Source organism: Sapajus apella, unplaced genomic scaffold, assembly GCF_009761245.1.
Source record: "Sapajus apella isolate SASKATOON/1434 unplaced genomic scaffold, GSC_monkey_1.0 scaffold64, whole genome shotgun sequence".
NCBI classification, from domain to species: domain Eukaryota; kingdom Metazoa; phylum Chordata; class Mammalia; order Primates; family Cebidae; genus Sapajus; species Sapajus apella.
In genome coordinates this window covers 2,840,025-2,863,399 of record NW_022437004.1, presented here as the reverse complement: position 1 = coordinate 2,863,399, position 23,375 = coordinate 2,840,025, and the positions used below count along the sequence as shown (strand labels likewise).

At 39.0% G+C, this 23,375-nt stretch overlaps 1 protein-coding gene across 3 annotated transcripts in view; it reads right to left on the bottom strand.

The window, feature by feature from the left end:
- Positions 1-109: 109 nt before the first annotated feature.
- The window catches only part of LRRC8C (leucine rich repeat containing 8 VRAC subunit C), a 110,980-nt gene continuing 87,714 nt past the window's right edge, over positions 110-23,375 (bottom strand). For all 3 annotated transcript variants that reach the window (XM_032247825.1, XM_032247824.1, XM_032247823.1), the window contains one exon: positions 110-4,346. In XM_032247825.1, the coding sequence (XP_032103716.1) occupies positions 2,073-4,346 (2,274 nt within the window). In that variant the 3' untranslated portion in view covers positions 110-2,072. The remainder of the gene's footprint in view (positions 4,347-23,375) is intronic.

The window sequence follows — 23,375 nt, the reverse complement described above, 5'->3', positions numbered from 1 at the left end:
ATAGAGCAGAAACTTAAAGCACTCAATTTCCTGACCTCGTGATCCGCCCGCCTCGGCCTCCCAAAGCGCTGGTTACAGGCGTGAGCCACCGTGCCTGGCCAAGAATCTCTTTCTCTAATGCTTCAGCCCACCATGTATTGTAAAGTTTAAAACACAACTTAGGCACACATTTCTGAGGAGCAATTCTCATCATTGGCTTTTGTATACAACTCAAAGTAGCAATGGGTAAATTCACCCAAGGAGCAATTTTTTAAAACAACATTTCGAAAACCCAAAGCATCTTTCTACTTTCTTTCATTGTTAAGTCACAAAACTTACTTAAATCAGTTTACAGCTCAGAAAATGGTCAATGTGAATTTGGTACATATAACAAAGTTCTCATAATCGGTAGTTCTGGTTCTGCATCAAGGGCACAAATAGTGTATTTCATTTTCCTGTTCTACATGCTTAATAGTCAGTGAAATATTTTGCCCAAGAGCCCATGCTATGTCGGATTTTAAGTACAAAGGCGAATAAAAGCTCTGCTGATGGTCAGGCAAAAATTATTGCTAAGCAACAACAACTTAGCAATTTATTCACACTTTAACAAACAATTTTCAACGAGATACATATTTTAAGCCAGAGAGCAGATAGAGTTCCTGTGCCTGTAGCACTAGTATTCACAGCAAGGGCAGGCTTGAGGGAAATCGATCCACATCTGGTCATCCCTTAGTATCATGGGGAATTGATTCCAAGATGCCCTCGGATACCAAAATCTGAGGATGTCCAAATCCTTGATATAAAATGGTGTAGTAATTGCATATAACCTATGCCCATCCTCGCATATACTTAAAATCATCTCTAGGTAACTACTTATAATACCTAGAACAATGTAAATGCTATTTAAATAGTTGTTACGTGGTATTGTTTAGGGAATAATCACAAGTAAAAAAGTCTGTACATATTCAGTACAGACACAACTTTCTTTTTGAATATTTTCCATCCACAGTTGGTTGAATCCATAGATGCAGAACCCGCAAGTACGGAAGGCTGACTGTATCTATAAGTGGATTATTTTGTTCAACAGGCAAAATGTGAATAGATTACCACTGCCACACTGTGCTGAGAAAAGGAGAGGGCCTCCCTGGAGGACACCAGCTCTTTAACAGGGTGCTTTAGTAAATTTTTTCCCATCTGATGCAGCCACATATCAAGATATAAAAGTTGATTAAATTACTCAAAAACCAAGCTTCTAATTCTATAATCTTTAAATTTAATTACCTACAAGAATATTAAAATAAATCTAGGTTTTCTAAGGTTGTTCACCAGTACTACATAGCAGTATTGAGATTAAGGTGGGAAGAGCCTCTATATTTAGGTTTTAAATATTTTAAAAATGTTGGTAAAATGCAAGTAAGTTAAATGATAAATGACCAATTCAAACATATCAACCACTAAAGATTATTTTCTTCACTCACAAAAACCTTGTCTAAGGATAATGATAACTGCAAGGTATGTGAAATAATACACTTTCGGGTTTCGCTGGAGGCAGGGGAACATTTAAAATACTCTGACAATACGTGACAATGCACTTATGTGAAGTTCCACTGAATGAAGGTCTTGGCCAATGGAGAAGGCAGCTGGTATTAAAATAACTAGCACAGATTTCTTGATACACACACAATGAAAACAAAAATAAGGACCCTGTATAGGTGTAAACAAGTTAAAAATGGCCTTGGCAAAATATCTTCCTCTATTTAAAAAGTGTCAAAAAGCATGCAACTTATAATTCCCTCCTTTCCACAAGAATGAACTAAAAAACGAAAACAAAAAAACCACAACAATGGAACCATCTCTTTCTGTCAGTAGATAATAGATACATTGTGTTTCAAGACAAATAAAACTTTAAAATATTAATATTGAAAAAATACAATTAAATTTTTATTAAAAATACATATTCCTTACTCAATCTTTGTGTACATTTTGTTTTGTGTGAAAAGGAAAAAAAAAATAGGAAAGCCATTAACACTACCTAATTATTCACACTGTATTTGGTAGAAGCGTGTTTCAGTCAAATTTTAACAAAAAATAAGTTACTCTGTTTTCATTTGCTCCCGGACATCGGAAGGCAGAGTTTCAAACAGAGCATCTTCCACAACTAAACCAGCTCGCTTCAGAGCCCGACAGTCGCCCAGTTCAGGAGGGAGGATTTCAAAGTGATTGCCTTTTACATCTAAGTAGGAAAGAAATAGTAAATTTCCAATTTTCGGTGAAAGTACAGATAGGCTGTTTTTCCCAATCTTCAGAGTTTTAAGTTTCTTGCAGAAGTAGAGTTCATCTGGAAGGCTTTCCACTTTGTTACACGTGATGGAAAAATACTGTAAACTTTGTAGAACTCCGATTTCAGGTGGGATAAATCGAATGTCATTGTAGGATAAGTCCAAGTATCGGATCTTGTTGCATAGGAAGAGGTGGGAAGGCAGTACCTCTATTTTATTGTGACTAAAGGACAGGCGTTCCAGGCTGGTGAGTTTCTTTATATGCTCTGGGATGTAGGTGATGCTGTTATGCCACAGTTTTAGCACTGTCAACTTTCTCAAGTGCTGAAAGCTAACAATTTCTTCTATAGATTTCAGATTGTTTTCCTTCAGGTCCAATTCCTGGAGGCTGAGTAGGCTGAACACAGCATGAGGAATACGCTCCAGGTCACAGTGGACGAGCTCCAGCTCTGTTAGATTGGTCATCTTCTTTAAGTTGTTGAGCATCACCAGCTTGGTGCCATCATTATGTATGCACATCTTCTGGAGATGGCTGGAAACATCAACAACTGCCTGAGGGATTTTGGAAACATTGCTTTTGATCGAGAGAATTTTAAGGCTTTTGAGATCCCGCAGAGACTCAAGGGTGACATTTTTGGAGATATCATGACTTAAAGAGCCAACCAGGTACAGTTCTTCCAGATTTCGGAGTCCATACATCCAGGGGGGGAGCTCCCTCATGTCATCAAACTTGACGCTCAAGACCTTGAGGTTTTCCTTCAGGAAAGAGAGAGCTGCACTGTGGATTTTGACAGAGCATTGGTGTAGAGAGAGTTCCTGAAGATTGTCTAGCTGTGCAATGGTGGCTGGTATCATTACGTTCTTAATGATTTCAAGTTTTAGAGACTGCAACTCTGTAATTTCAAAAACAGTGTCTGGAAGGCCAGAGAGCATGATAAGAGGCAATTCCAGTCGATTATGGGCATTTGTCTGTAGCTTCTGTCTCAGTTTATCGGGAGTCCATTCATTATTTAAGTTCAGCTGCTTTAATTTGTTTTCACTGACTTCAGACAGGAACACTGCAAATCTCTTGGAATAAAGAGGGTCATACTGATCGATCATATGAAGCATAAAAGCAAAGTCATTTTTCACATCTGGAATATCATCAATTCCAGTCTCCTGCCGGACATACTCAAAGGAATATTCCCGTAGAGAACGGTAAAACAGCCAGTATAAGGTATAAAGGCATGTCAATCCATAGATACTAACAAAGCACAGATAGCAAAAGGAGAGTTTTGAGAACAAGTGTGCCATGGTATGATTGCAAGAGAAGTTTTTATATCCAGTCATGTCCTGAATGTCCACATTACAGTCCACCGTAAACTGGACCTTGGAAACCAGAGCACTATTATATGCAATGATGATTAGGAATTTGATAACCTTAAGCACAGTCTGGCGAACATACATGGCATATAGAATATCGCCTTCTTCCACATGCAGCCTGAACTTCTTCACCTTCTCAAATAAGGCCTTTGCCTGCTCACCTTCCTTTTTATCCAGAGCCCCTGCAGTAGATTTGTCAACCACAAACTTCTCAGGAATGGACTTTAAAGACTGAGAGTTGACCAGGCTGCCTTCTGGACCAGACTGGATGGTGTTGGACCTGTTCATGTTGTTCTTCCTGTTGTCCTTTTCTTCTGAATCCTCCCCAGACACTTCAGATAAAGCTCGTGTGGTCCAAGGAGAGTCAAAACACTTCCCCAGAATGGAGATGAAATGTTCTATTTTGGAGCTGGAGCCAGGGAATTTGAACCAAAAATTACTGCAGAGCATAAAGACCAGGGTATGGATGAGGACCAGGTAAGGGAAATACTTGGCATACCAGTGGAGGGCTCGCTCGTAACACATCTGGTTTATAAAGCTGTACTGCTGAAGGTCCAGATCCGTCTTCAGGCCTTTCATTTCCACAGTGATGGGGTTAGCAGGAGATGGTTTAGGTGGAGGCAGCGGGGTGGTACTGGCAACTGCTTGAGAGGCATTCGAAAGGGAAGAGTGGTTTTGAGCAGGCTGCACTCTTTTCGGAAGGCAGATTATCTTGTCTTGCATGACCTGAAACACAGAAATAATATTTCCAAATTATATTACTCAAAGAGCTTTCATAATGTCATTACTGCAAAGAAGGCAGCAATAACATCCAATAAATGTCCATTTCCTCTGCCTGGAGAATACAACGTTCAATTTCAGCACGAAGATTTTATTCTTAGCTCATACATTGGAAAAATGAAGTATCTGACTTTGTTCATTATGTCTAAGTTATGACATAAAACAGTGGTTTTTCACATAAGAATGACCCATAAGAAAATAAATATTTAGGGAATATTCATGTGTTTTTTAAAAAATTAGCAGCCAGGCCTGGTGGTTCAAGCCTGTAATCTAAGTACTTTGGGAGGCCGAGGCAGGTGGATCACCTGAGGTCAGGAGTTCAAAGCCAGCCCAGGCAACATGGTAAAACCCTGTCTCTACTAAAATTAAAAAAATTAGCTGGGTGTGGTGGCGGATGCCTGTAATCCCAGGTACTTGGGAGGCTGAGGCAGGAGAATTGCTTGAACGCCAGAGGTGGAGGTTACAGTGAGCCAAGACTGTGCCATTGTGCTGTAGCATGAGCGACAAGAGTGAAACTTTGTTTAAAAAAAAAAAAAAATTAGCAATTCTCTCACTGGATTCTGGAAGAATCAGTCATCATTCTGAGAAGTACATCACCTTCTCAGATCCAGTCTTTAGTTAGATGTCCCCAAAGATTTCATCAGTCTGTGTATGAGAAGCAGAAAGATTAAAAAGGGGGAACTATGAAAGAAATTCCTATCTGTATTGTTTTCCCTTTCTTTTTCTACCCATAGTCTAGACTATATGTATAGATGAATATAAATGAATTTAATATAATGGGAATTTTACTAAGCTTTTATAAAAACCACTCCTTCAGAGAGAGAGAAGAAAATACAGAAGTGTTCAACAGTAAAATTGTCTAGATTTGCTAGCTTTTCACAAAAAAATGTTACATTGAGAATGACCATCTCTCTACAAATGTTTCAGTTTGTTGAAAAGAATATTAAGCTGTAAGAATGTCCAGCAGACTCAAAAAACTGCAATTTGGGAAAGACAGAATGAATGCATCCTTTTTGAAGATAAGGAATACACATTGAATCAACCTAGAGCAATCATCCCCAGGAGGCCCATGTAAGTGGAACTCTATGAAGAAAACATTGACAATTCAAAGGAAGAATAACCAAAGAGTATTCAGCAATGACATGTGGAATTAATAACACAGGGAAAGTCTATTTGTGTCTTAAAATGTCAAATGGCTGAAAATCCACAATGTTTAGTGATTCTGCAACAGCGGCGCTTAGTGATTTTGCAACATCAAAGTCCCTTATCTTGATTACAGGCGTAGAAACTGAACCTGCCATAAAGTGGTCTGCTATAGTGTAAGGTGACCACAAGCTGGTGACAAGGGAACTAGCAGCACACCATATAGAAACATGAGGCTGACGACAGAGTGAAGCCCCCAACACTTAGTAAAGTGCCTGGTACATGGAAGACAACCAGTGTATATTTGCTGAGAAAGGGAATGAATCCACAACTGCCAACAGTCCTTATACTTCAGGGTTGTATCAGTCTGGGTGTGCAGGACACCTCTTCTATGGAAGCAGATGAAGATGTTGATTACAGTGATGACAGCAGCAAACTTCTGTTGTGCTTAATGTGCAACTGACCGTCTTTTCACAACGTCATGAGCATTAACTCTGTTAACTGCTATCTCAATCAGATGAGAGCAAGTACTCTTATTATTTCCATTTTATAGAAGAGGAGACTGAAGCATGGGCTCAGGTGAAGTAACTTGCCTGCGTCATCTAACTTAGAATTACCTAGACCCAGGGCCCACATTCTTATTTTCCTGAATGTCTAGGATTAAATCAAAAGGATCCTAATTTGACTTTATCTTAACAAATTACTTTGCACAAGCAAGTCACCTTTTACAGAAAAGGCTTACTGCTTCCCATGTCCTATGCAGATAATAAGAAATGAGGCTACGGGAAGAGAGGAGGTTTCACCATAAGATTTATAAAGTTCTATCTTGGAAGATAAAGCAGGGGGCAACTACTTACTATTTAAATCAAAAGAATGCAGGGCAGAACGACAAATGTGATTGCGTTCGGAGGGTTTGGTGGCTACAGAGCTATGAGAGTTCAGCTATGGTCTTCAAACATTTCTATTCCCTAGGGAAAAATGTTGAGTATGTCCACCCACTGCGTTTATGTCTTCTTATAATTACTGCATATCCATATCAATCAATATGACAAATATTCAAAAAGCTAATTTATTTCAAATTTAAGATATAGATAAAAGTTTTCACTTTTATTTCACATCTCAAAGGAGCATCCATCATATTTCTTGGGATTCGAGCACTATACTTTGGAAACCCCTAGAATAAAAAAAAAAAAAAAACACCAGGAAAAAGCCTAGACAAATGCTAGACTATCTTCAAGAAACATAAAAGAGAAACGACTATGAAATTCAGGGCTTGGGATCATGTTCCAGATGCTTTCCTGTTCATGGTCTCATTTAATGCTCCAACAACCTGGGAAGTAGGCAGAGGGAAGGGGCCAGAAATCACCTGGAAAAGGAACGTGCTTCCTTGAGCACATTATTCAAGAGTGACACCCTTGAACTGATGTTAATATGACATTGTTAATGATATGATGAAAATACACAGGAATCTGTGCAAAAGCATGATTAAACAGAAGGTAAAAAGGGAGGTGTCTTCTTAAGGTGCTAAGTCCCTGCTAAGCAACCAAGTGGGCCCCATTTCTGTACCCCTGCCTGACCCCTCTCCCAGGCTTGCTCCTAATAGAAGAAGATGGTGGACTTAAGGAGCTTGGCTGCTGTATAGGATTTTACGTTATGCTCTGTACCAGGGTGCCCAGGTGAAGGGCAAGCATAGGCTGAAATCTAGCTTGTACACCTCTCACTCAGCTGTGTGCACCTGGGGCTATGTCCACACAGTGCAACTGCGTTCTTATACTTTGCACAAAAACATCTAATTGGCTGGAATCTGCCATGCTGGAGAAGTAGGTCACATTCTCTCCCTTCTACAGAAGAAACTGACCAAGTTTCAGAAAACTTCAGTGACCTGCACAAGTTCACGCAGCTAGGAAATGGCAGAACAGCAATTTAAACCTGTCTTATCTTTCCAGCCTAGTGTTCTTCCACACTCCCTACATTCTTCTCATTTCACCTAGCTTCTGCAGGACGGCTTTGTAGAGAATAGCCCAGCGCAGGAGGCTTACACCACAGGCAATCTCCAGATGCACCTTTCACTCTTCTAACTTCATATTTCTCTTTCATTCCTTCATAAAGATATTTTTTGAAGTGTGCCTACTCAAATATCAGAAGAATAAAGACAGCAATCTATTTTCCAAAAGCTGTTAATCATCCAGAAATGAGCCTTGAGTAGAAAAAAAAATACTGCAATTTAGTCACTAAGAGCAGTAGCATCTCATGTTGCTGAGGGAACATATCACAACAAGACTCCTGCACAGAGGCAGCTCTGAGTAGAATTCAAAAAGAATGTGAGGGCTGGCTGTCAAATCCAGGACTACAAAAAAGAAATAGCCAGCTTAGGAGGTCCAGCAGTAAACAGCATGAAGATTTAAACAGTGAAATAGCTACAAGAGAGAGGAAGTTACCTTCCATGTTAAATAGAAACTGAATTTCTGAGTACTGCAATGTTGGGAAGAACTGGGAAAAGGATCAGTATTTTCTAAGAGAAAAATAAGAAAAAAAAAAAAGGCAGGCAGACTTTTAAAAAATTTTTATTTTTTTTAAAAAAAGGTTAAATGGTGTTTTTGCCATATCTTTGTAACAGCAGCCTGTGAGAATTTGGAAGTTTTTGTTTTATCTTTCTTATCCTTTTGAGAAGTCTGCCTAGTCAGACCTATACTTCACATCTCTTTTTCTTTCCCCAATAGTTTAAAGATCAGGGTGCAAAACAAGCCTTAAAGAGAGGCTGCAAAACAAATTTCAAAAGAATAATTGTAGGGTTTCAGGCCGTTGGTGCAGGATGAGGAAAGAGTGGTTGGAGTATGGGCAGGGAGAAAGTACCCAACCCAATCCCCTACTACAAAGCCCTGAGGCTCAGTTCATCACCAGCAGATCATCCACACACAGCACCACAGGGAGGAATTCTACCATTTTCTTTCAAGGACAACCTGTCTTTGGGGAAAAAAGGCTTGAGAACAGAGCTAAATGGTATCTTTATGTAGGAAGAGGGAGAGAAAAAGGGGGAAGAAATTGAGGAGGAGAGATGAAGAAAAAAAATCAAAATGAACAAGAGAACCCGATCCAAAAAAGCATCAAAGTGAGAAAAGTTAATATTCTAAAAGCTGCTATGAGAATTCTGAGGATTCTTAGAATAAAATGATTTATGGTAAGGAAAATGCCTAAGTGAAGGAGGAGGAGAGAGACACAGAAAAGAATGAGACACTGAAAGTAAGGGTCAGATTAAACTAAGGTACAAGGAGACAGCTAAACTACCTACTTTACATTGGAGTGAACAGGCTTGGAAGAAGAAGGAGGAGGTGAATCAGGAGAGCACAGACAGGCTAGAACAGAAGAAGAAATTAGGTCAAGCCACGCAGCAGGTGGCTGGAATATATGCTCATTATTTCTATTTTGACATACAAATACCTTTCAATCTTTCTCAAACCTTTAGTAAAATCTGCTACACACACACCACCCCCCAAAACGTACCTTTTATGAATGCATTTTGTAGAAATCACAGCAAATTTCATGCTGGGATCAAAGTTGTACAGAGTTTGCCTGGGATAGGTAAAAATCTCTAATCTAAATTATTTTCATGAAAGCAGAATCTGGGACCATGGGAACCTAATCCTTCCAGGAACTTGCCTGGGAGCATTAGACTGGAGTTTGACCCAATATCCTCTGGATCCTTAGGAACAACTAACATCCAGGAGCATAAAATAATCCTCAAGGCTTCCCAGTTAAAGTCCCTGGAGAAAAAAATGTACACATAAACTTCTTCCATGACTGTGATAATATCTACGGAGTATTTTTGGAAAAAAACCCAAGGGTTGCAATAATTGGTTGGATTCACTAAAATTTGATTCTTCAATTCTGATCTGCAAATCATCATGTTGAGAACACACAACAGCTATTTTTGAAAATATGAAAGAGGATCCTGAAGATTCTTCCTCAATTCTAAGATCAATGAAATAAACGGAATTTCTTGCTTTTGCTTTCTGTGGGGGAGGGGAGAAGTTTCAAGAGCAACATAGGCCAAAATTCAAGGTTCCGTAAAAAAAGAAACAACCCACCCAAACCTGCCTGAAAATGCTATTTGAATCTAGGAAGAGAAATCAAATATTTAAAATTTAACTGTCAAATTTAGAGACGCTTTTTTTTTTTTGAGACAGAGATCTCACTCTGTTGCCCAAGCTGGAGTGTGAATGCACTATCTCGGATCACTGCAACCTCCGCCTCCTGGGTTCAAGCGATTCTCCTGCCTCAGCCCCTCAAGTAGTTGGGATTACAGATGCCTGCCACCATACTCAGCTAATTTTTTGTATTTTTATCAGAGATGGGGTTTCACCATGCTGGTCAGGCTGGTCTCGAACTCTTGACCTCAGGTGATCCACCCACCTTGGCCTCCCAAAGTGCTGGGATTACAGGTGTGAGCCACTGCGCCTGGCCTTAGAGATGCATTTTAAATCAGGTATGAGCATATTTTATTGCATAGTGAAATACCTTGAATGGCCAATGTTAAATTAGGGCCTTTTAATAGAAATTTTCACTATTTTAAGTCATAATATTTATGGCTACATTTTTGTAAGATACGTCTTTGGGGATGTTATTCTAATCTTAGTCCTTTGTTAGAATCATTAAGACACATCAGGATGACGCTTAGTTAGGCAGTTGCCAGAGAAGTATGGAAGTGAAAAGCAGAACCCACCTTTGAAAACCAGTTGAAAAGGTACCACATTTGCATGAATGAGACATCAAGGGGCTGAGGTTAAAATAAAATAAAACCACTTAGCTTCAGAGAAACTGCCTGAAATAACAAAGAACAGATAAACAAAGGCAACTTATCTATTACATGCCAGACATGTAGAACATAAATACTGAATTCTGAGTATGCCTCAGGAAAAGTCAATCATTCTGGAGCAGTATCTACTATGTGTCAGTTGTTGTTTGGCATATTGATAAGAACAAAACGCCCTTCACAGGAGTGAGACAACTAAATCAGTCACTAGTGTGATAAGTGCTCAAATTTGTGCTTGTCTTTCACAGTAAACTTTATCATCAAATTATGTAGATACAGAAAAAAAAAACATAGTAGTATTTTTGTTGGGATCGCTTTACATTTATAAGTTAATTTAAGAACTGACATGATGTTGATTCTTCCTCTTTATGGTGTGTGTGCTTTCACTTGTTTGCATGTAATTTTGTGCCTTTCAGGAGTGTTTTGTAGTTTTCTGACCTAGATTTTACACATCATTAAGTTATATCTACATATTTTTTTGCTACCATAAATCTTTTTTTAAAAAATTATTTATTTATTTATTTTTGAGACAGGGTCTTGCTCTGTTACCAGGCTGGAGTGCAGTGGCATGATCCCGGCTCACTGCAACCTCCACGTCCCGGGTTCAAGCGATTTTCCAGCCTCAGCCTCCTATGTGGCTGGGACCACAGGCATGCACCACCATGCCTAGCTAATTTCTATATTTTTTTGTAGAGATGGGGTTTTGCCATGTTGCCCAGGCTGGTCTCGAACTTCTGTGCTCAAAACAATCTGCCCGCCTTGGTCTCCCAAAGTGCTGGGATTACAGGCGTAAGCCACCACACTCAGACAAAACATTTATTTTTAACACAGAAGATAGAGTCTTCCCTTTCCCATTTTCTATCCCCATTGCCTTTCTTTTGTAAGCCCTGATAAGTTTGGTGTATACTGTTTCAGATCTCTATCTGTGTATTTACATGTATATAATATATAAACAGATAAGACCTTACTATATGTATTGTTCCTCTACCTTGAGTTTTTCGCTATCACATTATGTCGTGGAGATGTTAATACATTGGCGCCTGGAGATCTACTTGACTGCAAATACCATAGAATTATATATTGTGGATGTGCTATAATTTACTGAAGACATTCCCATGATGACATGCATGTAGGTGGTTTTGCTACTAAAGAATGTGTTAGTCTCAAAAGGTTACAGATTACCAGATTTTACATGGCATTCTGAAAAATAGGACAGCGAGATGAGGACATAGAACAGATCAGAGGTTAAAGGCTGAGGTTGGGGGATTCACTGCAAAGGTCAGCATCAGGGATCCTTTGGCGCGTTGAGATCCTCTGTATCCTGTTTGTGGTGGTGGTTACAAGAACCTGTGCATGTTAGAAAACTCAAATATATACCTTGTTTAGATAAATGGTGTATTCTTGAAGATGGAAGGGCTAAATGCTATCTGCTATTAACACTGCTCTACCAGCTTTTTTGGGTATTTTTGTTATCTTTTAATCTCCATTTTTACTCATAATTTTTTTTAGGTTTCTGCCTTTTGAATTTTTAAAAATCAAAACTAATCACCTCTTTTTACAAGTGAACATAATCCATAATTTTGCTCACTCATATTTGGATATTTGGACTTATTTCGAGATTTTAAATTTTCATTTATACTTTTCCCTTCTCCTTCCTGCCTTCTGCTGCACTGGTAATTTTTTCTCTGTCTCCTATTTCCCACCCAACCCTTTCTCAGCTGGTTAGGAAGATAGTGACTGTGCTTCTGTTCTTCTAGAGGTTATCTATACTTTCTTAACGTGTACATTTAACATTTTTAGTATCTCAACACCACTTCCAAGAATATGTTGTAACTACCCACTGAAGTATGCCAATTTGTTGTTCCTAGAGTTTGTTTTTGCTTTCTTTTGAAACATGCTTTTTTTTTTTTTTAACAATCTGTACTTGATTGCTTCTTCACATTTCTTTTTTTAACAGTCTGTACTTGATTGTGTTTTATATATTTACTAAATTATGAGTCAGAAGTTTTCTTAAATCCTATAACTTCTCCAAGGTTTCATTTTCCTTTTGGTTGAAGTATATACCGTAATAAATCTTTTTTTTTTTAAATTACCTGATAGCCAGTTGGCCCATTTTATTTATTTTATATATATACACACATATATATATATAATACATATATAATGTGTGTATACATATATAATGTGTGTATACATATATGTATACATATAATGGCATTTTAAGTTCTGGGGTACATGTAAAGAACATGCAGGATTGTTGCATAGGTACATACATGGCAATGCAGTTTGCTGCCTCCATTCCCATCACCTAAAGCTGGCATTTCGTACCATGTTATCCCTCCCCAGCTCCGTACCCTGCGTTGTCTGTCCCCTCATCCCCTCCACCACAGACCTCAGTGTGTGATGCTCCCCTCCCTGTGTCCATGTGTTCTCATTGGTCAACACCCATCTATGAGGGAGAACACACGGTGCTTGATTATCTGTTCCAGGGTAAGTTTGCTGAGAATGATGGTTTCCAGGTTCATCCATGTCCCTACAAAGGACATGAACTAATCGTTGTTTATGGCTGCATAATATTCCATGGTGTATATGTGCCACATTTTCAAGGTCCAGTCTGTCACTGATGGGCATTTGGGTTGGTTCCAAGTCTTTGCTATTGTAAACAGTGCCGCAATGAACATACGTGTGCATGCGTCTTTATAATAGAATGATTTATAATCCTTTGGATATATACCCAGTAATCGGATTTCTGGGTCAAATGGAATTTCTATTTCTAGGTGCTTGAGGAATTGCCACACTGTCTTCCACAATGGTTGAACTAATTTACACTCCCACCAACAGTGTAAAAGTGTTCCTGTATGTCCACATCCTCTCCAGCATCTGTTGTCTCCAGATTTTTTAATGATCACCATTCTAACTGGCGTGAGATGGTATCTCAATGTGGTTTTGATTTGCATTTCTCTAATGACCAGTGATGATGAATATTTTTTCATATGTTCGTTGGCCTCATGTATGTCTTCTTTTGAAAAGTGTCTGTTCATATCCTTTGCCCACTTTTGAATGGGTTTGTTTTTTTCTTGTAAATCTGTTTTAGTTCGTTGTAGATTTTGGATATAAGCCCTAGATCAGATGGGTAGATTGCAAAAATTTTTTCCCATTCTGTTGCTTGGCGGTTCACGCTAATGATTGTTTCTTTTGCTGTGCAGAAGCTCTGGAGTTTAATTAGATCCCTTTTGTCTATTTTTGCTTTTGTTGCCAATGCTTTTGGTGTTTTAGTCATGAAGTCCTTGCCTATGCCGATGTCCTGAATGGTTTTGCCTAGGTTTTCTTCTAAGGATTTTATGGTGTTAGGTCTTATGTTTAAGTCTTTAATCCATCTGGAGTTAATTTTAGTGTAAGGTGTCAGGAAGGGGTCCAGTTTCTGCTTTCTGCACATGGCTAGCCAGTTTTCCCAACACCATTTATTAAACAGGGAATCCTTTCCCCATTGCTTGTTTTTGTCAGGTTTGTCAAATATCAGATGGTTGTAGGTGTGTGGCACTGCCTCCAAGGCTTCTGTTCTGTTCCATTGGTCTATATCTCTGTTTTGGTACCAGTACCATGCTGTTCTGATTACTGTAGCCTTGTAGTATAGTTTGAAGTCAGGGAGTGTGATGCCTCCAGCTTTGTTCTTTTTGCTTAGAATTGACTGGCTATGCGTGCTCTCTTTTGGTTCCATATGAAGTTTAAGGTGGTTTTTTCCAGTTCTGTGAAGAAGGTCATTGGTAGCTTGATGGGGATAGCGTTGAATCTGTAAATTACTATGGGCAGTGTGGCCATTTTCATGATGTTGATTCTTCCTAACCATGAGCATGGAATGTTTCTCCATCTGTTTGTGTCCTCTCTTATTTCCTTGAGCAGTGCTTTGTAGTTTTCCCTGAAGAAGTCCTTTACAACCTTTGTTAGTTGTATTCCTAGGTATTTTATTGTCTTTGTAGCAATTGTGAATGGCAGTTCGTTCTTGATTTTTTGGCTCTCTTTAAGTCTGTTATTGGTGTATAGGAATGCCTGTGATTTTTGCACATTGATTTTGTATCCTGAGACTTTGCTGAAGTTGCTTATCAGTTTATGGAGATTTTGGGCTGAGAGGATAGGGTCCCTAAATATACAATAATGTCGTCTGCAAAGAAAGACAATTCGACTTCCTCCTTTCCTAACTGAATATCCTTTATTTCTTTCTCTTGCCTGATTGCTCTGGCTAGAACTTCCATTACTGTATTCAATAGCAGTGGTGAGAGACGGCATCTTTGTCTAGTGCCAGATTTCAAAGGGAATGCTTCCAGTTTTTGCCCATTCAGTATGATATTGGCTGTGGGTTTGTCATAAATAGCTTTTATTATTTTGAGATATGTTCCATCAATACCTAGTTTATTGATAGTTTTTAGCATAAAATGCTGTTGAATTTTGTCAAAGGCCTTCTCTACATCTACTGAGATAATCATGTGGTTTTTGCCTTTGGTTCTGTTTATGTGGTGAATTATGTTTATAGGCTTTTGTATGTTGAACCAGTCTTGCATCCCCGGGATGAAGCCTACTTGATCATGATGGATAAGCTTTTTGATATGCTGTTGCAATCGGTTTGCCAGTATTTCATTGAAGATTTTTGCTTCTATGTTCATCATGAATATTGGCCTGAAGTTTTCTTTTCTTGTTTAGTCTCTGCCGGATTTTGGTATCAGGATGATGTTGGTCTCATAAAATGATTTGGGAAGGATTTTCTCTTTATGGATTGTTTGGAATAGTTTCAGAAGGAGTGGTACCAGCTCCTCTTTGTATGTCTGGTAGAATTTGCCTGCGAACCAATCTGGACCTGGGCTTTTTTTTGGTTGGTAAGCTATTAATTTCTGCCTCAACTTCAGACCTTGTTATTGGTCTATTCAGGGTTTCGACTTCTTCCTGGTTTAGGCTTGGGGGGGATGCAAGTGTCCAGGAATTTATCCATTTCTTCCAGGTTTACTGGTTTATGTGCATAGAGTTGTTTGAAGTAATCTCTGATGGTGGTGTGTATTTCTGTGGAATCTGTGATATCCCCTTTATCATTTTTTATTGTGTCTATTTGATTATTCTCTCTTTTCTTTTTTATTAATCTGGCTAGTGGTCTATTTTGTTGATCATTTCAAAAAACCAGCTCCTGGATTTATTGGTTTTGTGAAGGGTTTTTTGTGTCTCTATCTCCTTTAGTTCTCCTCTGATCTTAGTTATTTCTTGTCTTCTGCTAGCTTTTGAGTTTTTTTGATCTTGCTCCTCTAGCTCTTTCAATTTTGATGACAAGGTGTCGACTTTAGATCTTTCCTTGCCTCTCACGTGGGCATTTATTGCTATAAATTTTCCTCTAGACACTACTTTAAATGTGCCCTAGAGATTCTGGTACATCGTGCCTTTGTTCTTGTTGGTTTCGAAGAACATCTTTATTTCTGCCTTCATTTCATTGTTTATCCAGTCAACATGCAAGAGCCAGTTGTTCAGTTTCCATGAAGTTGTGTGGTTCTAAGTTAGTTTCTGAGTTCTGAGTTCTAATTTGATTGCACTGTGGTCTGAGAGACTCTTATGGTTTCTGTTCTTTTCAATTTGCTCAGGAATGATTTACTTCCAATTATGTGGTCAATTTTAGAGTAGTTGTGACATGGTGCTGAGAAGAATGTGTATTCTGTGGATTTGGGGTAGAAAGTTTTGTAAATTTCTGTTAGGTTTGCTTGGTCCATGTCTGAGTTCAAGTTCTGGATGTCCTTGTTAATATTCAGTTTTGTTGATCTGTCTAATATTGACAGTGGAGTGTTAAAGTCTCCCACTATTATTGTGTGGGATTTTAGGTCTCTTTGTAGTCATTAAGAACTTGCTTTATGTATCTGGGTGCTCCTATATTGGATGCATATATATTTAGGATCGTTAGCTCTTCTTGTTGCATCGATCCTTTTACCATTATGTAATGCCCTTGTCTCTTTTGATCTTTGTTGGTTTAAAGTCTATTTTATCAGAGACTAGGATTGCAACTCCTGCTTTTTTTTTTTCTTTCTCTCCATTTGCTTGGTAGATCTTCCTCTATCCCTTTATTTTGAGCCTTTGTGTATCCTTGCATGTGAGATGGGTTTCCTGGAAATGGCACACTGATGGGTTTTGGTTTTTCATCCAATTTGCCAGTCTGTGTCTCTCAACTGGGGCATTTGGCCCATTTACATTTAAGGTTAATATTGTTATGTGTGAATAACAATATTATTGTTATTAATGCCATTTTGATGCTAGCTGGTTGTTTTGCCCATTAGTTGATGCAGTTTCTTCATTGTGTCGATGCTCTTTACCATTTGGTACATTTTTAGAGTGGCTGATATTGGTTGTTCCTTTCTGTTTAGTGCTTCTTTCCAGAGCTCTCGTAAAGCAGGCTTGGTGGTGATGAAATCTGAGCAATTGCTTGTTCATAAAGGATTTTATTCTCCTTCGCTTATGAAGTTTAGCTCGGCTGGATATGAAATTGTAGGTTGAAAGTTCTTTTGTTTAAGGATGTTGAATATTGGCCCCGACTCTCTTCTGGCTTGTAGGGTTTCTGCTGAGAGATCTGCTGTGAGTCTGATGGGCTTCCCTTTGCAGGTAACCTGACCTTTCTCTCTGGCTGCCCTTAGCATTTTTTCCTTTATTTCAACCCTGTTGAATCTGATGATTATGTGCCTTGGGGTTGCCCTTCTTGAGGAATATCTTGTGATGTTTTCTGTATTTCCTGGACTTGAATGTTGGCCTGCCTTGCTAGCTTGCGGAATTTCTCCTGGATAATATCCTGAAGAGTGTTTTCCAGCTTGGATTCATTCTCTCTGTCACATTCAGGTACACCTATCAAACGTAGATTATGTCTTTTCACATAATCCCGTATTTCTTGGAGGCTTTGTTCATTTCTTTTTACTCTTTTTTCTGTAATCTTGCCTTCTTGTTTTATTTCATTGAGTTGATCTTCAATCTCTGACGTCCTTTCTTTTGCTTGGTTGATTCAGCTATTGAAACTTGTGTGTGTTTTGTGAAGTTCTTGTGTTGTGTTTTTCAGCTTCATCGATTCATTTATATTATTCTCTAAGCTGTTTATTCTTATTAGCATTTCGTCAAACCTTTTTTCAAGGTTCTTAGTTTCTTTGCATTGGATTAGAACATGATCTTTTAGCTCAGAGGAATTTGTTATTACCCACCTTCTGAAGCCTGTTTCTGTCAGTTCATCAGACTCATTCTCCATCCAGCCTTGTTCCCTTGCTGGGAGGAGTTGTCATCCTTTGGAGGACAGGCATTCTGGTTTTGGATATTTCCATCCTTTTTGCGCTAGTTTCTTCCCATCTTAGTGGATTTATCTACCTGTGGTCTTTGTCGTTGGTGACTTTCAGATGGGATCTCTGAATGGACATCCTTTTTATTGCTGATGAAGTTCTTTCTTTCTGTTTCTTCATTTTCCTTCTAACAGTCAGGCCCCCCCCTGCTGTAGGACTGCTAGAGGTCCACTCCAGATTCTGCTTGCCTGGGGATCACCTGCAGCAGCTGCAGAACAGTAAGGGTTGCTGCCAGTTTCTTCTTCTGTTATTTTTGTCCCAGAAGGATACCTGCCAGATGTCAGCCTGGGCTCTCCTTTATGAGGTGTCTCTTTGGTTGTAAGGGGGTCAGGGAGCTGCTTGAGGAGACAGTCTGTCCTTATAGGAGCTCAACTGCTGAGCTGTGAGTTCCATTGTTCTGTTCAGAACTGCTGGGCAGGTACATTTAAGTCTGCTGCAGCAGAATTCATAACTGCCTTTTTTCCCTAGGTGCTCTGTCCTGGGAAGGTGGGGCTTTATTTATAAGTTCCTGTCATTCTGCTCCCTTTTTTCAGAGATGCCCTGTCCAGCAAGGAGGTAACGTAGTCACAGTCTGCCAGCAGAGGCATTGCTGAGCTGCCGTGGGCTCTGCCCAGCTGCTGTGTGAACTTCCTTGTAGTTTTGTTTATAGGGGTATAGTTAGAACTACCTCAGTAATGGCAGTCTGCCTCAGTAATGGCAGACTGCCTTGGTAATGGCGGACGGCCTCAGTAATGGTGGACTGCCTCGGTAATGCCAGTTGCCCTTCCCTCCCACAGAGCTGGACTGTCCGGGTCCAGCTGTGCTTGCTTTCAAACTCTCAATCCAGAGTGTTTCAGATTGCTGGTCTTTGTGGGTGTGGGACCAGCTGAGCCAGATCACCTGGCTCCCTGTTTCAGTCCCCTTTTTTTCTGTCTCTGAGGTGTTCCAGTCGCTAGTTGAAATGGCACCCGGATTTGTGTGAGTTTTTGTGCAGAGACCCGCTGTGCCAGCCGAAACAGCCACGCTGGAGACTGATGGCACTCTTCCGCCCAGGAATCTCCTGGTCTGTGGGCAGTAAAAATTCATTTGGAAATGCAGTGATCACTCACCCTCTGCATTTTCTCTGGAAGCTGCAATCCAGAGCTGTTCCTATTTGGCCATATTGGATCTTCCTTAATAACTCTTAATAAAAGTCTGTGGATGGGGAACTCACATATCCTTTTAGACTGACAATTTCTATATTTCTTTCATTCTTCAATAATTACTTGGTAAGTTATAAAATTCTGTTTTGATAGTAATTTCCTCTCAGCATTTAAAAATGTTATTCCATTTTCCCTGGCCTATATTTTTTTCTGTTGAGAAGCTTGCTGTTAGTTTGTGTTCTTTAGTGAGCAATCTATTTTTAAGGTAGCTTTTAAGATTTTACCTTTAGTCACAGGATTTTCTGCAGGTTCACTTTAATTTTGAATATATGTGGATTAATACATACATTCAAAGGACTAGGGCCTTAACTTTCTTCAATTTTGGGAGCTAAGGACTTGACTTTCTTCAATTTTGGGACATTTAAGCAAATATTTCTTCAAATATTGCTCCATCCTTTCTTCCATTTTCTTCTACAGTTTCTATGAGATGAATGTCAGTGTCTCTCAGTCCATCTTCCACGAGCGTGTGTTCTGATTCCTGTCCCTCTGGCCAGGGTCTGGGTAAACTCAGAACTCTTGTTTAATTCATTACTTCTTTATGCTACTGAGTACAGTCCAATTATTCTATCTGTTGATATTTTATAATTTGCTGACTTTATTTCCAAAATTTCTAAATTTGTTGCATCAGCTCTTAAGTCATAACTACCAACTTAACTGATTGATTGATTGAGATAGGGTCTTGCTATATGGCCCAGGCTGGAATGCAGTAGTGTGATCACGGCTCACAGCAGCTTCAAATTCCTGGGCTCAAGTGATCCTCCCACCTTAGCCTGCCATGTAGCTGGGACTACAGGAGTTTGCCACCATGCCTGGCTAATTAAAAAATATTTTTTGTAGAAATGGGGCCTTGCCATATTGCTCAGGCTGGTATTGAACTCCTGGACTCAAGCGATCCGCCCACCTTGGCCTCCTAAAGTGCAGGGATTACAGGCGTTCACCGCTGTATTGACTCCTACATTTTTAAATGTTATGTCTTGATGTTTTTAAACACTTTCTGTATATTTATTTTAAATTCATTGTCATCTGGTTAAAACTTAATTTCATCTTGCATGAATCTGTGTTCCAATGGTTAATTTTGCTAATAGTCTTTCTTAACATAGTTGTTTTCATGTGTTCTGGGTGGTAGACACATCCTGACTAGGCATATAAGTTTTCCACTGTTTCTCTTGAGTGTCCTTTTGTGGTTTCCTGCACCCAGCCCCTAGGCCCCCAGAGTCCAACATTAGGTCTTATCATGGTGTTTTGATGTTCCATTGTGATGTCAGAATCTCACAGAGACAGTCTGGGAGACAGTGGACAGGCTGACTCAGTTTCTGGTTGGCAGGCACCTTAGTTGTACAATTTCCTCTGAAGTACTGACTCCAGCATCCAGTTAATCGGTATATTTTTTCAGCTTCTTTTTGGGAGTGGGACTTTTGGCTTGAAACAGTGACCAGGCTCCAGTCTGTTATCTTGCTTGGTGCATTTATGGTTCCCTTTACTGGCAGGAGCTCAGCTCCTGGCTGCTACTGCTTAGTTTTGGATAAGAGCCCAGCAATTGATTCAGACTCATTCAGCATTCCATTTGTGCTCCACAGAAATGTTCCTCTTGCTTTGGGGTCCATGTTTGATTATTATTATTTTTCATATCTATCATTACTATACACATTGTACAGAGACTACTTTGAATTGTAACACTTGTTTTACCATCTTTTGCAGATGTGTATATTTTAATATAAAAATTAGTCAAGACAAATTAACATTATGAAAAATTGCATTGCTTGGGTAGTGCCACACAAGGTAAACTTATAATGACAAATTCCCTTCCTCCAAAAAGGCTGAATTTCTTTACACATGTTCCACCAACAGCATATGAAAATACTTACTTTCTTATATCCTTGACAATAAAGTCCATTGTTCTTTTTCTATGACCTGTAATCCCCAAATATTTTCTCCAGCTTGGACCTGTTTTTTATTTTTATTTATTATAGAGATGGGTTCTCACTATATTGCCTAGGCTGGTCTCGAACTCCAGGCTCAGGCGATCCTTTTGCCTTGGCCTCCCAAAATGCTGGGATTATATGCAGAGCCAACAGCTTGGACTTTAAAACACAGTTATGATTATATTATTACAGGAAGAAGTAAGAAAATTTGCAGTGTATGATAAAATTTGCAGTGTATGATAAAATACCATTCTAATATGTTAACTTGTGATCCAGATATAATCTATAGATTGTGTCTTATTCTTTAAAGACAGTGCCTTGACTTGGTTATGGCAGGTTTGATCCAAATAGGTAGAGCGGAGCCACAAAAAGGCAAGTGTCCAATATGAAGCAGTTAATTTTATGCTTCATCCTCCTCCCACCTCATTGATTCAAATATATGTAGTATCTAAGGGTTCTACCCTGAAGTTGGTCATCTAGATTTGTCCCCAGTCTGACAGAACAAACCAAGTTATCTCTGTTGACCTAAGAAGGATATAGCAAGAAACACATCCCAAAGATCTATTCTCCAGGGATTGTTCAGAGATTCCAAAAGCAGACTATCCTTTACCAACATAAACATATTGAATATCTACCTATCTACTATTTGGTTGGCATAAAAGTAATTGCAGTTTTTGCCATTGAAATTAATGGCAAAAATAAAAAACACAATTACTTTTGTGGCAACAGAATACATGCTAAGTATCATAGGAAAACCAAAGGGGCATAGCCAGTATTTGCTGTTCTAAAAGTACTTGCAATCTTGGTAGAGGGACATAAAAAGCCACATGAAAAATCAAATGAGAGTGCAAATAAGGTACTATGTACAGCAAGAACTCAGGCATGGAGTAAGCAGGGAAGGCTTAGTGGAGTAGAAGTAACTTCATCTAGGACTTGAAGCTACTCGGTTAGAGTCTGTGGTTCCAGAGGCAGGAGCAAAAGGACGCATCTGGGGGAGAGAAAGGGAGAATGACTGAAAAGATGGGGTGTCACTCTTCCTTTCTGTGGTAGGCCCATTTCTCTTAGGCAAAGGGATAGAAATAGAAGGGAAAGGAATTAACTTTCATGTCACTAAATTATCAGTTAATGTACAAATTTGACTAAGCACTTTCCCCAAGAAACAAGATCCTAGAGGACAAAGAAAGCACTCATTGTACAAAGGCATGAGATGGACTCCCTCATCAGTGATAGAATTAACTCTGAAAATGTAGGCTGTGTTTCAAGGCTGAACTATTGAAATTATTTTAAGTACAAAAAATGTTGGTGAGAACAAAAAGGAAAAGGCAAGGTAGATGGCTCTGAAGGGGTGAACATGTAAATGCTCTTTCTTACCAAATGTCTTATTTACAAGTCTTGCTATGCTTTATGTCCACTATATGCATATTTGGGGGCAATCACCACAAGAGCACAGAAATTGACATCTGTGAATTTAGAACCACACATGCTGCATCACTATTACTAGGACAAACACTATCCTTGTCTCCAGCGGAAATGGAAAAGCAAAACTGCAAGTATGTGGCATCGTTTCCTGTTTGCTGTCCACATGCTCTCTTCTCTTCTCTACTTTTTAAAAAGACTTTTAAATTTTGTTAGAGAAGCTTTAGGTTCATAGCAAAATTGAAAGGAAGGTACAGAGATTTCTCATACACTCCCTACCTCCACCCATGTATAGCCTTTCCCATTATCACCAAGCTCAACCACAGTGGTAGTACCTTTGTTACAAGTGGACCTACATTGACACATCATTATCATCCAAAGTCTATAGTTACCTTGGGGTTCACTCTTGGTGTTGGATGTTCTATGGATTTGGACAAATGTATAATAACATGTATCCATTGTAATATCATAGTCATTTCAGTGCCCTAACAGTCCTCTAAGCTGTGCCTATTTATCCCTCCCCTCCTTTGTCCTCTCTAAGCAACCACTGATATTTTTACTGTGTCTGTAGTTTTGCCTTTTCCTGAATATAACACAGTTGGAATCATACAGCATGTATCATTTTGAGATTAGCTTCTTTCACTTAGCAATGTGCTTTTAAGGTTTCTCCACGTCTTTTCATGGCTCGAAAGTTTTTTGTTTGTTTGTTTGTTTGCTTTAGCACTATATAGCCTATATAGCATTCCATTGTTTGGATCATCTCTCTCTCTCTTTTTAAAAAAAATTTCTTTTTTCCTATTCTTCCCAGGTTTGGGACTTGTCTGAATCTCCCTTACTTTTAATGATGATGATGCTTAATATTTATATCATGGCCAGGAAATAACCTACTACACAGGGAGGAAGCTTACACTCATACAGTAAAGTGAGAGAAAAACCAGTCTAAGGCAAACTGCCAAAGTCTAAGGTATTTATAAGAGCAGAGTAAAAGGTCTGTTTTTATTAGTTGCTTATTTCTCCAAAGGCACTAGGAAAAGGAAAATTAAAATCAAACAAACAAACAACAAAAAAAAACCATACCTTTGCGTCTTTGACGCATGGAGTGCTTGGGGAAAAAAATCCAAGGGATTGAAGAGATTAGTTCATTAAAACTTGGATTTCTGAACTTA